We start from the raw sequence: 17,892 nt of genomic DNA on the forward strand, positions 1-17,892 counted from the left end.
GAACCTTCTTTCACAGAAAGACAGATGGGAATTGCCTCCTCTGCTTCTCAACCTCCTTGAAAGTCTTGGTTTCAAAAGAAACATGCATGCCACCATGTACTTGCTAGACACTATTGCCTCTGCCATTCCCCTGTGCCCTCCGACCAAGGCTGTGGATGTAAATCACAGACCTCATAAACCTGGAAACAGCAGGCTCGGGACTCAAGTTTGGACCCTCATTTGTTATCAGCACTTAGGTGGCCATCACATGTGCTATGGGACTAGTGCTGATCTCCCTGAACAAGGGGCTCCCTTCAGGCTGCTCAGTCCTGGCTCCTTACAGCCAACAGCAGCTGCCAGCCCAGGATCCAGCTGCCCGGCAAGGATCTCCAGTGTGCCCTCTGGGGCTGGGAGAAGGGGCTTCTCATGCCTCTCATGGGCTGGGGGCTTCTCCCTCACATGGTCTCTGAGCCACCAACTCTGTACACTGAGTTATGTGCTCTGTGTGGTAGCCCACAGAGGCAGTTATTTTAGCCTATTAGACAGGTATTACCCTTACCTTTGTGCTTGGATTTGGTGGTCTTTTAAACCTGGGATAGGTGGTCTGGTAAAGAAGACAGGCCAGAAGGTTTGCTAGAGCTGAGGCACAGCTTTCATGCTGACTGGTAACCCACCTCCTTTGAACAGTGCCTATTCAATTGGCTGCTGACAAAACATTAGTGCTTCCATGTAACTCCTCCAGTGTGCCAAAGGGACAGACAAGCTCTCCCACCACTCACTGAAAAAAAAGCAACCATTTGGGTTTACAGCAGCTGAGCCAACCTGTGAAGATACACACCACACTTGGTATGGCTGCAGGGCTCATCACCCCAAAACCAGGGTAACCTCTATCTGCAAAGCTAATCTGGAGTAAAGATGTATCTTTTAGGACATGTTCTAGATTGCATTTGCATTATAAAACATGTTGCAAATGGATCACAATTGCTTAGGAATAAGCACACTCATGTTAGATATGTCTGCAGCCCAAACCCAGCACCTCTCAATTCACAGGGCCATTCTTCTACAGTTGCCAGTAGTGTAAAAAATTGAGAAATTCCTCCTCTGCTCACTGGTGTCTTGTTCCAGCTCCTGTACTGCCCCTCAGGTGTCCCAACCCAAACATTTCTGCAGCCCTACTGTGACCTCAAAGTGGAAAACAGCTTGGCTAACAAACATCTTTATAAAAACCAACAGCAGGTCTTAAAGGCAGAACTATGCTAGAGTCAACTGAGATGAGTGTGAATCTGTCAGCAGCATAAATGTATTAGGAAATGAAAACTGCATTGTAGAGCCCACTGCATTATTAAATGTATCTCACTGAACAAATTAAGCCCCAGAAACAACATAACAAACACCACTCCAGAGGTCAGACAATGATGAGCTAGGGCTGGCTCAAATGGGCAAGCTGAGCTGTGGAAGAAGAATGCTGTGGGAAGATTTCCACAGTTCCTCAGAGAGGAGCAGGATGTCAGGAGCACTTGTGCCTGCCAGGCTGGCAGGACTGTACTTGCCAAAACTGTGCATCATCCTCAGGGCACTTTTTGTCTCTGAGGCTACAGCCTCAGTATGTGTGTCCCCCTGCAAGAGCCCTGGCCAGAGCAAGAGCACCCACACATCTCCAACAGGAGGTGCCCTTTGTCCAAGCACCACATCTGTGCAAGGCTGTGTGCTGGGTGGCTAAGGGTGGGAGGGAAGAGCGGGCCAAAGCACTCCAGTTGAGTGTGAGCTTCTCACCATGGACTCCTTCCAGCCTACTTCCTTCAGGAGCATACAGGGCATCCCCCTTACCCTTCAGAGACAGGCAACAGGCAGCTCTGCCAGAGGGAAAATGGATTTGATGGCCACCAATGTAAGCAAGTTAATCAGGGACATCAGGACTGGAGGCGGCCTGTGCTGCAATGATCATGCATTGGTGTTTGCAGTCCTGAGGGACATGGGTTGGGTAGTTAGGCTCATGAATTTTAGGAAAACAGACTTCCAGCTCCTCAAGGACATAAGGAAAGGATCCCCTGGGGACAAGGGAGTGGAATAGAGCTGACAGATCTTTAAGAAAGTCTTTCATAGAGTGCAAGAGCTCTCCAGGAGCAAGAAACTGGAAGGTAAGAGACTGGTGTGTCTGAGTAGGGAAGTGCTGGTAAAAGTAAGGGGAAAAAAGCAAATGCACAGGAAGTGGAAACAAGGACAGGTAGCCTGGGAAGAGTATAGACCTGAAGTTTGGTTGTATAGGGATGTAGTGAGGAAGGGCAAAACAAAGCTGAAACTGAACCTGGCAAGGGATGCAAAGAATAACAAGAAGGGTTTCAGCTATGGTAACAAAATAAGAAGTTCAAAGAAGGGGTACCCCCTGATAAACAGCACTGGAAAACTGGTAACAACAGATGGGGAGAAGACTTTGTGTCAATCTTCAATGTCAGCCCCTCTTCCCACACCTATCAAGTCAATGGACAGCATGATGAGGACCGGGGGAGCTTCCTGATCTTAACATCAGTGGACAAGGGAAGAGCTACAGATGTCATTTATCTGGACTTCTCTAAGGCCTTTGACAGGATCCCCCCAGCATCCTTCTCTCTAAATTGGACAGAGATGGATTTGATGGGTGCACTGTTAGAATAAGGAATTGGTTGAATGGTTGCATCCAGAGGTCAACAGCTCGGAGTCCTGGTGTTCGTCAGGGACAAGTGGTGTCCCTGAGGGTCCATACTGGGACCAGTGCTATTTATTATCTTCATCACTGACATGCAGAGGGATTGAGTGCACCCTGAGCACACCTGCAGGTGACACCAAGGTGAGTGGGTGACATGCATTGACTTTTTGCTGTCCTCCCCATACATGCCCTCCCCATGTCAGCAATAAAGTTCATGTGTGTTGACTTACCCGAGTCAGATCTGCTCCGTGAATTCCCCTCCGAACTGGGCAGTGAGGTCTGGATCAGGAGCTGCACTGCCTCAACCTCATCCTGTGCCTTCAGCTTGCTCCAGCAGATAGCCTGGATGTGCCTCGTGCTTTTGGGAGCTCTAACATCACTCTGCTCAGGAAGGACACAACAATGTGAGGATATAACAACAAACACACAACACACTAAACTCCCCTAGGAGGGAACTTCCACTAGTGCCTGGGTGGCAGCAGTTGTTTCAATATAGAGCCTGTTTTGCAAAACCACTTAGCTAGTTCTCAAATATTTTTAGACTCTGGATAATTTTGGCTGGTACTTGTGATTATGCTAAAAATGTGGTAGTGAATAACTGCTTTAATTCCTGTACCCTGCGGAGGAAAGATCTGAAGGCCTTCCTCTAAAACACAAAAATACATTTTACTAGTTCTGTTAATGAAGATCAAATGTGCACTGCTTTCTGCTAAAAGAGGTAGGACTAAGGTATTTTTGCAGGGGGACCCCCAACAAAATTTTCCTGGAGTATCCTTCAGTTTGCTGTTAAGGACCTATGACTCCTGAGAGAAACTTCAGCCTGAAAGAAAACTACTTCTTTACTTCTGCCAAAAACCAGCAAGGTCCAGGATTTCCCCATTGCTCCATCACTGCCTGAATGCTTGGTCAGGACAGAGCTGGAATCTCATTTATTAACCCTCTTCTGACATACAGAGTTAGTCTTTAAAAAATCAGTATTGTAAGTAACTGCAAACTTTTTTTACAAAACTAATTTCTAGCACATCAAATTGTATTCTGGGTTTTATTTTATCTTATTCTTGATTTCTCTCTCTTTTTTTTTTCCTATTTCTTCTCTGCTCTCCTAATTAGCACATCATTGAAAAGAGAAAAACCAGCCTCTTTAAATAATGCAAGGAACACTGACCATTACACTTCAAGCAAAAGGAGCTTTCATCCTTGGGAAGAAGAATCATCCCAGGCAGCAGTCTGAGGCCATTGTCTCTGTAAACTTCATTCAGCTTTTGCTCTGAACTTTATACTTTACAACTAATTACAGGCTGCTGAGAACTTGATTATAGGATATAACAAAGCCAGAGGATGTTATTTCCAAACCTCCTGTGTAGGTTTTGTCCTGGATCAACTATTTTATTTGTTTCTTAGAGCTTACCTCATACGTAACAACACATTCTACAGACTGGTGCTCTTCTATGCCCACAATCCATTTCTCCATTACAAATGGTGGCTGGAAAAAACATGGTGGGAGTTTTATAAGGTGCTCTTCATCTCCCAACTTGTTTCTAAATCACCCAGAAGGGATTTACATTTGCCTCTTTTCATTCATTCCTATATTGCTAACATCAATACTTTCCTTAAAATTCTGTGAGACAAAGCAGTATAATTTTGAAATATTTCCTTCCTGGTTTACAAAAGGAAACTGAGAAGATATTTCCATACAAAACACACAGCAGATGAGACAACATGGAATATTTTCAGGGGAGCATGAACCTTTTTCAATTTTGTGTGTGTACACTTTTTCTTCTGCTAGATTTACAGAGGAAAGCAAGAACAAATATCTAGAGATTCTCAAAGCAAGAACAAATATCTAGAGATTCTCAAAGATATTTCTTGACAAATATAAAAATGTTGAAGTATGTGAAAAGTTAATGTTACTGTATCTAGTTGTTAGTTTATTTAACTTCATGCCTTTTTTTAAAGCAAAAATTGAAATGTCCAAGATTAAAATTAGACAGAAAAATAATGATAGTAATAAGAACAGTAATAATAACAAAAAAAAAAAATCCCAAGTGTTGTTCCAGAAATCACTAACCATAAAAATAGTGTTAGCATTGATTAAATATTAGAATCTTTTTTGGCAAACACACCTATGTCACATTTTCCTTAAAATTCTGACTATTGACAATCTGTTTTACATTTTTCCTTTAGAAAAAATGACTAAAAGTTTCCCCCCCAATTTTGCCACAAAAATTCACAGTTAAAAGCACTCAAGAGTTTGGGTGTTTTTACCAGTGCACATTAGAGCAGCATTCTAATTGGCAATCAAGCTGTATATTTTTTCAGTTAGAAATTTATTTTGTTAGCTATTATCAAGTGGAGCATATTAATAAAAACAAACAATTAAAATAATAGCTAACAAAATGCCCTCTGCATCAACAAAACTTCTGTTCCTTAGGGAAAAGCAGTCTAAATGCTTACTGGTAAATATTTACAGGCAGGTTCTGACACAGGGTAAAATGCTCAGTGACAATGAATTACAGATGTTCAGTGCTGCACTGTCTGCGATGGATTTCAGTCTTTGCAATTCACTGGTGCATGAAAGAGAGAGTTTTAGAACCAGATAAAAGTTCTAAAACCACAAAAAAAAAAAAAAAGAAAAAAAAAAAGAGAGAGAGAGAGAGAGAAGAAAAAAGAAAGAGAGAAAAAAAACCCGACAAAACCCCCCAGACAAATCGCATGAGGTTTCTGGAACATTTAAATTGGTTTCTTCTCTTGAAAAATAAATCAATTCTTGGAACATTCTTTTCATTAAAATGGGTAATAAATTCAGAGGATATAACATGGAATTAAAACAAGAAAATATAAATTAGTTCCTTCTCTTATTTGTCTATTGTAAACATTATTGTCAGCTTAAAGGAGAACCAAAATACCTAACTCCTATTATGATACAATTCTATTTAAAATGTGCATTTTATTTAAAAGCTGTCAAGAGATTGAGCTTCTGCAAGCACAAAAGTCGACTGCTGTGGTATTTTAATGTCTTTGTTTGAGATCTGTGAATTCCTGAAAGCTTTAAGGCTGTAAATACCTTTGTCATCTTTAAAATCTCTACATCAGGTAGGTTAGTGTTGAATGTCACATCTTTTATGTAGGTTATTGCAATTTCATCCCCGTCCATCTCCATGTACATTTTCCATTTACAATCCTATGAATAATAAAAAAAAGAGTGCTGGATTGTTAGAATACAAATAGGAAAAGAAAACCCAACAACAAAACCCAAAATGAAATAAAACTGAAAGCCAAAACAACTGATATCTAATCCTCAATATATGAAGGGAAGAAATAACCCAGTGAGAAAGTTAAGGGGCATGTACACATTTTATACATGTTTGCAGTACAGTGTTGATAATGGAAAACTCTCATTGTCTTGTTCCCTCTTCTCTCAGCTCACGCTGTGAGGCAGCTGCCACCTTGACAGCTCTGGATATCGTCTCAGGTGTGGTGTCCCTGAATGGCCTCACCTGGACAGACAGCCTCCTGGAGCATGTGGCCTGGGAGCTCTGCACACCCCAGGGCAGTGGAGGGACAGGGCAGTGATGGGAGCCACCACTTGGGGTCACAGCCAGAGCTGGCAGCCAGGCACAAGGACATTGTCCCAGTGAACCCAGCAATGAACGGACAAAGTCTGTGCAACACCTTCAAGACAAGCACTCAAATAATGGGCAAAAGGATGAGCTTGTTATCACAGCTCAGTTATTTCAGATACTGAGAGCCCAGTGAGGCACTGAGCATCTCCACTTCTGCTTGCCTCCAACTGCATTTTAATGATAAAGAAGCTCAGCTAAGAAAATAATCAGTGAGTCTAATAAACCACAGCAATAAAAGATATCCTTAATCCCCTGATCTGAACAGTGACAACTGGCAGCATCCTGCAGGACATCCCACATAGACTGAGTGCTGGAGCTAGGGTTTGTGTCTGTGGCCAGGGAGGCTCCCACTGGGGACCAGAGACTGCCTGTCCATGGTGCAAACCAGCCAACATTTGCTGTCTGCCCAACAGGTGCTTTGGGGATGAGATACTGTGCAGTGCACTGAGCTCCTCAAAAGATCAGTCCCACTGAAGCAGAATGTCTCCACCTCCATACAGGGAGGAGGGAATCTTCCCTTCACAATGCCAGAAGCTCCTCCAGATGTGCCAGGAGTTCAGGGGTCTGTGTCTGCCACATGCCACCTGTAAGGCAGGTGTGGGCTCAGCGCTTGCAGAAGGCAGTTTTCACCTTGGTTTTGCTCAGAAAAACTTTCAGTGGGGACACAGGTGGACACTTAGGGCCATGGGCTTGTGTAAGCAGTTATTTGCACAGACAAACATACAGCAGCCTAAAAGTTACCCATTTGCACAGGTGGTGCATCTGTGGTGTCTGCACGTGTGTCTCTCGTAAGTGTAACACAGGAGCTCAGCCCCTCAGAAAGCTCAAAGCTTTCCATCACACATTGAATTGGCAATTCCAAATTAAAAGAATATGGAAATACAATAATTTATGAACTGCAACAAGAAATTATGTTTATGACAGCATTTGGCCCTGTGTGTCCATCTGTCTGCTTTGAAAGCTTCCACGTTTTACAAGCAGAGAGGCCGTGCAAGTTGGTTTTTGCACTGCCCTGATGCGAGTTTGAGTGATGGGAACTGCAGTTCAGTGGTCAGGGCACCAACCAAGACTCAGAGGCACCAAGTTCAGTTTCCAGTTCTGCTACTGGCTTCCTCTGCAACCTGCTCAGGTGCTGAAATCACCCTGTGCCTCCATTTCCTAATCACAGACTGTATGTCCTTGCATGTCTCTTTTCTGTCCTGTTTTTCACACTTGTGAGCTGACCCATGGAAATGCCTGTCCTGTCCCAGACAGGTTCAGCACTGTGCACTGGCTCTGACATGAGGAGGGCACCTGCTTTGAAACAGAACAGCAACAGCAAAGTGAATTGTATCTGACTCTTTCTCATCTCTGGAACTGTGCTCCTCTCCCTGCCCAATGTTCTTGTTGCCAGACTTTTTTGCAGGAGATTCATGGTAGTGCAAATCAAACCTGAGGTTACAGATGAGATGCTTGATGACATTTTTAAGTTTTACAAAAACACCAGAGCCAAGAAAAGAAAAAAATATCAACATAAAGTACTATCCTCCAGTTAGTTCAGCACATCTCCTGCCATCTCTGAGTCATACCAGTGCAAAGCACTTGAGAGCTAGAGCTGCACCTTGTGCCAGGGCTCCCATGCCCTCCTGACTCAGGATTTTGTGCTGTGCACTCACATTTCCCTGCAGACTAGATCTGACAAATATGATCTCATTTTAATAAACAAAATAAATAATAATAATCCCATTATTATCAATAATAGTCAATAAATCATCCAGGGTCTGGCAGGGGGTGGGCACTGCCACTGCCCGTCCCCTTGCCAGGTCGGCTGCACAGGCAGCATCCCTCTCCATGCGGTCATGGATCAAAGTGCCCCGTGCAGGGGTGGATGCCTGAGGCCTGCACAAACACTGCCTTCCCCAGCTCTGAACTGCATCTTCACACAAACACACACTCTCCTGTCCCTCAAATCCAGCCCCCAAACCTTTACGTCCTCTTTGGAGCCCTTTCCAGCCAGACTGTGCAGATACCAAGATACCATAACGGGATACCCGGGGAGGGGAGGGGAAGGGAAGGGGCAGCAGGCAGGTGACTTTAGAATCAAGGCACTTAGCAAATATCTAAGATCAGTAGGTGATTACTTGTCTTACAAACCTAGTAACCATTCTGTTCAACCAAACAGTAAATAATGCAAGATTTGTGTGCTGTAGAAAGGAAGGGACATATTTCCCTGTTTTCTAACGGAGTTCCAGATTCTTATAATAGGAGATGCTCATCCATTTAAGCAAAAATTTGGCTAGAAAAACCAAGCATATGAATTTCAATTCTTTGATGAACTGTAGCCATATGACTTCTTAGATCAAAACTACATTTAGTGCCAGGCATATGTGGGAAAATAACTTGGAAATGGCTTGTTCAATGTGTCTGGTTGATAGATATGTTTACATAAGTCCTTCAAAGAGACTTCCCCGGATATCTTGTCATTCAAGCATTAAAATACCTCCCAATATCTACCTGCTTGATTTTGATCTAAATAAAAACATCAGCTTTTTGTTTTACAAAATTATCTAGTTCCAGAACTGAAAGGCACAACGTGCAAAACTTTGTATGAAAACATTTCCAAATAACACTTTGACAAAGCAAATAAATCAACAGCCTCTGAAAATTACTGTAGAAAAGAAAATCAAATCACACATGTATTTGAGCTGCTTCTTTCTCTTTGAAACAGGAAGTAAGAACACTTTAAAAATTAAGTCTCCAGCTTACTGTGGTGACAATACTCCTTTAACCCCATATGCGTTTATGTCTGCAAAAAAAACCTGAAAGGGAAATGAAAAAGATCAGGCACAGGCTCTAAACAGCAAACACATATCCTGCAACAACAGCTTAAAACCTTTTCTAGGGAGGCACTTCATTTTTCAAGGGGGCCCAAATCAAGGATTCATTTTAACATCAGTGGTTGCAATAAACTTTTTTGTTTTTTAAAGATTGAAATAAAAATGGAAATGGCATTGCAGCAGATAACTGGATATTAGAAGAAAAGTAAGATGTAGTGCAGGATGAAACAAATAAGAAAAAAAATGTTGGCCATGCTGATACTAAAAGTAGTAGCATGTTGTTGATTTAGGTCCCCAGAAGCTCCTTTACATTCTTAGCTATTATCTATCTCAGCTGCTGAAACCTGCTGTTTTAAAGGCATTAGAGTTGAACATCTAGTGACAGCACTTGGGTTATTTATCATTATGTATCACCCTGCTACACTATATTTTATTATACTGGATTTAAAGGAAGATAACACAATTATGGTTAATTTGCTTCTCTTCTTTATATGTATAGTGTCATGACCCACCACAGCTTTGTCCCATGAGATATTTTTAACCAAAAAGAAATCCACAAGAAACTCTCCCTAAAAATTCCATTAATAACCTCTTGTAGCATGTATAGGTTGCAGGGTCTGGAACTAAGAATGTTTTAATCTCTTCAGCAAAACAATGTCTCATAATGATGTACAGGACTATTGCTGCACTGATGAAGAATCATACATAATTCAGCACCTTTCACTTGGCACCACTGTGATATCCTCATTAGCAGTGGCTCACAGTGGCTGTCAGATGGTGTCCATGCGAATGCAGGCATTATATTGTCTTTGAGATGTGCAGCTGCTTCCATGACACTGCCAGTATATAAAAACATGACGCCAGTTTGTTTTATTTAGTGCTAAACCTTCCAGTTTGTAAAAACAAGGCTGACACAGAGCCTGACATGAGGCAGTGAAAATAATTAGCTCTCATTTTCTCAGCCTCCTATTTCCTTCTCCCCGCTGTGTTCTCTTTCCACTAAACCACCACATGTCAGTCGAAATGGGAGGCAATTAGTGGGCTCATTTCAGTCCCCACAACTGTGCTGAAAAGAAAGTATTTATGATGGCACAATGAACAGCTGAAAGATTAAATAACATTTGCCTTTTGAAAAGAAAATGACTTCTAGCTAAATGGGCAATTTTTGATTATTCTCAAACAAGCTTAGAGTAGTTGGTTTTTAAAATACAAGAAAGGAAAATGAGTCATTTTTAGGTGAAAGAATCAAATAAAACTTGACACAGTAATGCAAATAACTGATGTTTTATTGCAAAATATGTAAATGTGTTATACCCTTAACAATGGCTGGTGTCTCAGGTCAGGGCAGGCTGCTGCCAGCCAGGCTCCAGCAAGAGAAGGTGGCTCCACCGCTGGTTTTGTTTCAGCTGTGCAGGCAGAAAAAAAGAGGGGCGGAGGGGAGGCCTTGCGAGAGAGATGGTCTTAAAATGTACAGAAACAAAGCAAGAGGAAGATATATTTATGTTATCAGTTGCCTGGGTGCCTCCTCTGAGCTGGAGCCCTTACTCCCTGCACGGCAGGCACTGACTGGCTGCAGCTTTGCCTGGAGAAGCATGAGGCCCCTTAACAGTTACACAGAGCAGCCAGCACTACCAAAATTATCTGTCCCCTGGCAGTGCCCTTCTTTAGCATCCAGGGCTGTGGAGCTCTGTGCACAACAGAGTGGCACATAATGGCAGCTACCAGGCACTGCTGCGTGTGCCCTGACAGCAGGGGCTTGCAGCAGGCAAGGCAAGAGCTCAGTGACACCCCAGCATTTACCAAGAGATGCCATGGGATCAGAAGCAAACGGGGGTGTTGCAGTCACAGGCATCATCCACATGAGCAGCCTCCTTGCAACAGCGGGATGGTAAAGGTGGAAGCATGAAAACCAGTCCCTTCCCTGAGGGCTGCATGGGTGCCCTGCTGTCCTGTCCTGCAGTGGCATTTCCTGTGGACCACTTGTGGGGACAACGAGCTGGAGCCGTGTGGACACCATGTCCCCAGTGCAGCACGTGAGTGACTGCTCACACTCTGGGGACTTGCAGCTCTGCAGGACATTGGCTGAGGGAACAAGGGTGCTCAGGAGCTCAGGAAAGGCATGGCAGGGCCACTGTTCTGCTGGGAACAAAGGCTTCTCTTCCAGGCTTTTGCCTGGATAGCACATGCCAAGCCTACAGATCACCTGTCTGTGCTTCTGCAGACCTGTCTGCAGGACGTGAGAGATAACATGTGGAAGGTAGCAAGTTAATTCAGTGGCCAAGGTATAAAAATACATCTTTAGGTTAAAAAGTCTAGAAAGTCAAGTGAACAAAATACCTACCTGAAAAGTCTGTGTCTCTTCAGGGCTATGGAATAATTTCTAACAGGAATCCCTGCCCTAGTATTGCCTACACAAGGATTTTAAAAGGTCTTGGCTTGAGTTTGACTTCAGTTACACATGGATGCTACAGCTCCTGGAGCAATCCCAGCGGAGATGATGGAGTTATACCAGCTCCACCTGATGCAAAAACAATACATGGTCCTGAAAAGAGTCTTTGGAAGATAAAACCAGGAGCTCAGATCACCTGCACTGATCCACCTTCTTAGCAGACTACAATATTCCATTCTCAATGGTGGTGGCAATATTTTAATGTGGCTGTGGTTTTATTTTACAGCTTAGGTAATCTTTTATGTCCCCTCACTGAGTACTTGATAGAATAGGAACAAATTTATGAAAATAGCACCTGAACACAGCTACTCTGATTCTTGCATTAACTATTAGTCTTTAGTACTGAAAGCATTGTGCTTTGAAATGGAATTAAAGAGGGAGGATTTAGAAGATGAGGTTTTGAGATAAGGACAAATAGCCTCATGTTAGAAAGTCAGGGTACCTGTGATTATTTTGCAAAGGGAGGGTTAGACAAAACCAATTCCTCCTCCATTTTTACTTAGTGAAGTCGGTTAAAATACCTACAGAGCATGGAGAATAAAAAAGACTGAAAAACTGTAGAGCTGAAATTTCAAATGTTATACCTTGGCTCTTGCTTTATTTTTAAGAAAGTAAAGAAAGAATTTTTGAGCGTTGATATAGTGGGAGGGTGGGGAGGAACAAGCAGCAGAAATGGTCTCAAGCACTTGTGAAACCACATTCCAGTTACAACTATTTCAGTACTGATTTTTTGTACTGCCTGCATTTTGCTGGCCTGGGCTTCTCCACATGAAGAGTTGGTCACAATGTCGCTTTAAAGTAGCCTTAATAGTATATTACCTTTGCCACTACACATTTAAATAATAGCATTAAAATACATCTCAGTTTGGATATCCAAGGCTAGAAAATAGTTCACACAGTTAGCAGATGGCTTTGAAGAGGCTCTGCTCCTTACCTTGTCAAATGGAGGGAGAGGGAAATGGAGGGGAAAAATCAGGCGAAATGGTGAGCTAACTTCAAGGCTTTGTGTTTGGATATAGGTCAAATTGTGCCACTCTCGGTAAAAAATGAAAACATTCAATGGCATAGTGAAATCTGCCCTTTTGAGGACCAAAACTAAAGAATGCATCAATAGAAGGCAAAAAGACTGTAAGGCATCCTTCTCAAGGGGTTTGGTGATTCATCAGTGTGGAGCCGACATAGCTCAGGCACCTTTCCCTGATTGGGAAATTTTAATGAGCCATCTAGGATGAGAAAGCCATTGAAAATTCCCCCTGCAGTCCTGCAAATCAGCTCAAGCCACAACTGCCAGGGTTTGTTGTTTTACTCTCCGTCTTGGACTTAATTGGTGGTCCCCTGTTTTTTTTTTTTTTTAATTTGTGGGGGAGAAAAAAGTCTAAATCTATCACCTTTCAGCTCATTGGGAACTGTGTACAGAAAGGTCATGAAAAGGCAGAGAATGGAAGTAACCACATAACTTGAACTACAAGACTTGGAAAAGAAACCTCTAAAAACCAGGTTAGCTTTGCAGTGCTCACTCCTGATGCATTCAGAGAGCACAAAGGTCAACTGAGCTTTTATAGCCTCCAAAGATGCAGCTAAAAAAGGAAGGAAACTGTAATGAAATGACTGCATCTGTCAGCTGGTGGAAACCAACATAATCCCACTACAAGATGCAGTTTAAATTAGATAAAAAATATGGGGCTGGTAAAGCTGTTTACTGGGAAGTCAATGTTTCATTCAGCATACAGAAAAGGCTGAACATTCAAATGCTGTCCTGAAGCATATCCAGCAGGATCCTTGCTAAAAGGCACTGCCATTCCTAAGGCCTTAATTTTCTGCCTGCTGATGAAGAAAGGTGTGCTGGCTGTGCTGATGGGGCACAGTGCCCAGGAGGGGACACCTGTGCCCTGAGGAACCATCCTCACACCACAGATGGTGCTGGGCTCTTACCAGCCAAACACACCCGAACTAACCAGCACCCCTGAAATGGCTTCTGGGTCCTGGACCAGCTTCTCCAGCACTTTTATATCTGGTGGTATTGCTGTATGTCATGATGCACTCCCCAGCTTTCGTTTGGACCAGGAGGCTTTTGTCCTATGTGTCCATCCTGTCCCAAGCTTGGGCAGAGCCACCTCCAGTGACATGGATGCCTTGGTTCCAGGTGCAACTAGACCAGAAGATGCACTACAATAACTAAAGGGACGTGGACTCAGAGACCAGCACAGAGCCAGCCTGGTGTAAAACTTCCCAGCATGACCTGTTCTCCTTACAGAGCCCTTCCTGCTGCACTGCACCACCTCCCAGCTCCTCTCTCAGTGTACACAAGTCTAGCAGCCATCACACCAGCCAGGGAACACACATCCTCAATGTGTAACCCAGATTTGAGCTTATTGCCTCTTTTTCCCCATGATTAAAACAGGAGAAATGCTTCTTAGTTAGGCAGCTGGTTATAGGGACTGATTAGGGTAAAGTTCCTTTGAGAAATTTATTTTTAAACTGATGTAGGCCAGCTTTTTAGCTACAAAGATGGTGGAAGGTATGATCCCAAGTGCTTCTGCTGACCTAGTTTTACAGGAACAGGCACCACTGTTTTACAAAAGTGGGACAATAAAAGAAGTTTAAACCCTTCAATCCTGGTTTTCACCCTTTTCCCAGTTCATTTTGGAACAAATCTAGATGGCAGCTCAAAGCAGCCTCTAGGGGAGCCAGAAGATTGTATGCAGGGGTTTTGAAAGAAGCAAGCTAGCCAAATTTCCTATACAGTTTGTACCACACCAGTCTTTGTCAGTGTTATGTTTAATGCAAATTACTTGCCTATATTGGCCCTAGCACCCTGCCCAAAAACTCAAACAGCCTGCTCCTTCCAATTCGCTTTTTCAAACTGGCTCTGCTGCAATATCTTCAAAGGCAGGTACAAGTTAATGTGCAGATCTCAGACAGATGTTCCAGCCCAGACATATTCAGGTGACAAATTGTGCATTCCCTGGAATGGCATCACTGAGCACACAGGGTGCTGCAGCAGGGCAGCTGACAGGGAAGGCATGCCTGGCATGCAACCACAGCTTCAGAGGGAATGGCTTTCTTAGAAAAGGGCCCAACAGCACACAGAGCACACAGGATCAATTAGGAGCTCACAGGGAAGGCAGGACCAAATAAAAAAGGTTGTCAGAAGCCTGCAGAGGTTATGACAACACTACACAGGCCCATTGAACTAACTCTGCCCTCCCATAACAATTCAGTTTCTGTTCCATAGACTTTGCATACAGTCTCATTTGCACATTTTGCTGTCATGGCTAAAACATCTACTCATCTTCAAACTTAAGGAGGCATTAGTACAACATGAATTTCTCTCCAGTGCTCAGAGGCCTATTTCCTCCTTCTTCTGCTCTTTCCTGCAGGTGGTTGCCCAACTCCCTGTACTATGGCTCACAGCCCATATTGGAAATGGAAGGGAGATATGAGTTTTTTCATGGACTTTTAGTTCCTTCAAGAGTTAGTTGCACATGGGAGAGAAAAATGCACACCTACAAAAAAGCAGCTGTACAGCCGCATAAGCAACATGCATTCAAGAGCACTGAGACAGTCTAAGTAATTCACATAGTGATAAAGAAGATTTTTATAGGAAAAAGAAGTACTCAAGATAAAAGAAACAAACTAAAAAAAGAAATCTCCAGACAAAAGCTTTTTCAAATTGACGAAATTATTTCAGTATGAGTACAAGTTCCTACTAAGTTCAAACCTAAATGCTTTCTCTGCAAGCACCACCAAGTACAGAAATCAAGAGACTTCTGCAAACAATATGCCCTGAAAGCAAAGCAGCCAGATAACACAAGATGAAAGTCAGCCTCCCACAAGTTTAGGGTGGACACATAATGCAGATTTATCAAATACAAAAGGAAATAAATCCTGCTGTCACAACCCCTGACTCTAGCTCAGAAATGCTTTGCACACCATTTCCACATAGATGATTAATTCTAAAACCCTTGACTTCAGAGTCCATGGCAATCTGGACAAAGCAAACAAAAAGCATGGGACAAACCTCACTCTTGAGAGAAAACAATGTGGTAGAAATCCTTTGCTGGAACATCTGGAGCCCTCAACGCTCCTGTTACACAGGGTGTATCGAGAGATCCTTGAAGCAGCTCTGCTTGGAGCTGAGGGTTGATTAGCATGTGGCACGCTGGCAATTGCTGGAGCACAGCAGTTCTGTGCAGTATGCTCCAACCACCCCTCCCTCCTTCCCCAGGGCCATGGGGGCACACAGTCTCCACCAGGACCAGACCTGCCCAGCCAGCAGCCATGCACACCATATATTTCCCAAACTCCTCTTGGTTGCATAAAACAGTATCTCCTTTTTGCTGAGACAAAAGGAAGTCTGCCCACCAACATCAGGCATATGCCACTGCTCAACTTGTCAGTGGGTTTTTTTTGAATAAATGGATTACCATTTCACACTCACTGGGATAAAAGGAACAAAATTAAATCCCAAATTATAAAAATTACAATTTAAAAAATAGTTCAAAAGGAAACAAAAGCTTTCAGCCAAGTCTTTCCGTGCCACTCTTCTTCCTTGACTGTTCTGGAGGAACATCATCATCACTGATGCATCCCCATTTGCTTCCTTGACATTCAGCCAGCACTTTCCAAAACAAGAGAATTCTCATGCAGATTTATCTTTTGTGTCCAGAATATATTGGACCCTCTGGGTAGAGACTCTTAACCAAACCAACTGATCTGGCACTCCCAGCTTACCTTTGGACCATTTCCCGGCTTCAAGTGATAACCAAACACAAGTTCAAGATTCACTACTTTCTCTATGCTTTCTTCAGCTCCACCTGCAGAATCCTGCCAAAAAAAAACAGGCAAAGGTGAGAATTCACATCTACCACAACCCACTGGGAGACAGCAGCACACCCTTTGGTGGCAGAAAGAATTTGCCTTTCAGGTGTTACAAGTCTGGTAGGCAGCAGAAAGGAGACATCACACTCCAAGAGGGGCAAAGGCTTCTGCATGGGTTTAGAGCTGATAGTGGGAGATGCTGCACATTTCCTGCTCCTGCTGAGCTGCTCTGGCACAGTGCAGTGTCCCTGCAAGCACTGTGACAGCCTCTGCCACTGGAATTGCAGCTGGCACAGCAAAGCAAAGTAGCAATGCTCTGACTTTCATTTTCCCCTCCAGGGAACAGAGTCTTGCTATATGAAAATTTTCTTTATGTGGATTTCACTCTATTGCTGTGCAATAAATTGTGACAAAAAAGCTATTTCAGGATTTGGGGTCTAGAATTCCTTGATTAGCTTACTGAATTAAATAAGGCAAATATCTGCTCTAGCAATACCAAGGTTCCCAAACACTCCCTCCCTTTTGCATGGGTCTTATTACTGATTATCAGAAAATTAATGGGTTAACGTCAGGGTGGCAAGACACTAAATCATCCTGTCACCCTTCACTCCTATAACATTAGCAAACTGGGGAATTATGGGCTTATTCTGGGCCAGGGGTCTGCTTCTTCAGTGGTGACCAGTTGGTGGCAGCAGTTTGGAGGAATGGCTCTTCAAAGTAGTTTCTGATTAATGACAACAAGCAAATTGCAACCAGTTGTCATTTAATTTAATTCTACTGGCTCCATGATACAAAAGGTATGAAGTACTCAAACTGAGAACTTCCCTGAAAACAATTTCTATTATCCTATTATTTGTTCTTATGTGATCCATTGCTGCTGTTGACTCTCCACATTTGTTACAACCCTCTGTAGGAACTGCAACCTTGCCCTCCCCTGAATGGGGGAAAGTTGAGACACGAGAACAGGGAAATATTCATACCAGCACGAGAAGCATGTCTTATATCAACAGTGAGACTTACCTTAATTAATGGTGGAAAATGAAATAGATTTAGGTAGTCATGGGTCAACTTCTCAATAGCAGTCTAGAAAAAAAAAATCAACAAAACCAGATGGGAGTTATTTAGTATCTCATCCTGCAAATGCCAGCATGAAAAACAGCACAACCCCACATGCCCTGTTTTCCACTGTGGATACATTAGGGCATGTGAGAAGAGTTTAAAATATAGCTCTGTTCTCGAAACTGTCGTGGTAGATTGGCCCTGATTTGTGTTCAGAATCAGATCTGCTTAATCAGAAAAAGAGATGTTCAGGGAACTTGGTTTTGTTGTTTTTATTTATGCTCAAATCCACGCAGGAAACTGAGATCTTTCATTTTGGACATTATTGACTTTATTAAGTTTCAATAATTTTCCCTGTAGGAAATGTAAATTAAATATATCAGTAATAGTGTGTAGGCATGGAAAAAATGGCTGATGAGCAAAAGGGGAATAAATTTGTGTGACTTACAAAGCTAAATTTGC

At 42.9% G+C, this 17,892-nt stretch overlaps 1 protein-coding gene across 2 annotated transcripts in view; it reads right to left on the reverse strand.

Annotated features, from left to right (window-relative positions):
* MAP3K20 (mitogen-activated protein kinase kinase kinase 20) overlaps positions 1-17,892 on the reverse strand; it is a 90,113-nt gene that overhangs the window by 2,815 nt on the left and 69,406 nt on the right. For both annotated transcript variants that reach the window (XM_074548476.1, XM_014265055.3), the window contains 5 exons: positions 17,392-17,454; positions 16,285-16,377; positions 5,727-5,843; positions 4,071-4,145; positions 2,893-3,043 (listed from right to left, as the gene is read on the reverse strand). In XM_074548476.1, the coding sequence (XP_074404577.1) occupies positions 2,893-3,043; positions 4,071-4,145; positions 5,727-5,843; positions 16,285-16,377; positions 17,392-17,454 (499 nt within the window). The remainder of the gene's footprint in view (positions 1-2,892; positions 3,044-4,070; positions 4,146-5,726; positions 5,844-16,284; positions 16,378-17,391; positions 17,455-17,892) is intronic.

This window comes from Zonotrichia albicollis, chromosome 10, assembly GCF_047830755.1.
Source record: "Zonotrichia albicollis isolate bZonAlb1 chromosome 10, bZonAlb1.hap1, whole genome shotgun sequence".
Taxonomy (NCBI): domain Eukaryota; kingdom Metazoa; phylum Chordata; class Aves; order Passeriformes; family Passerellidae; genus Zonotrichia; species Zonotrichia albicollis.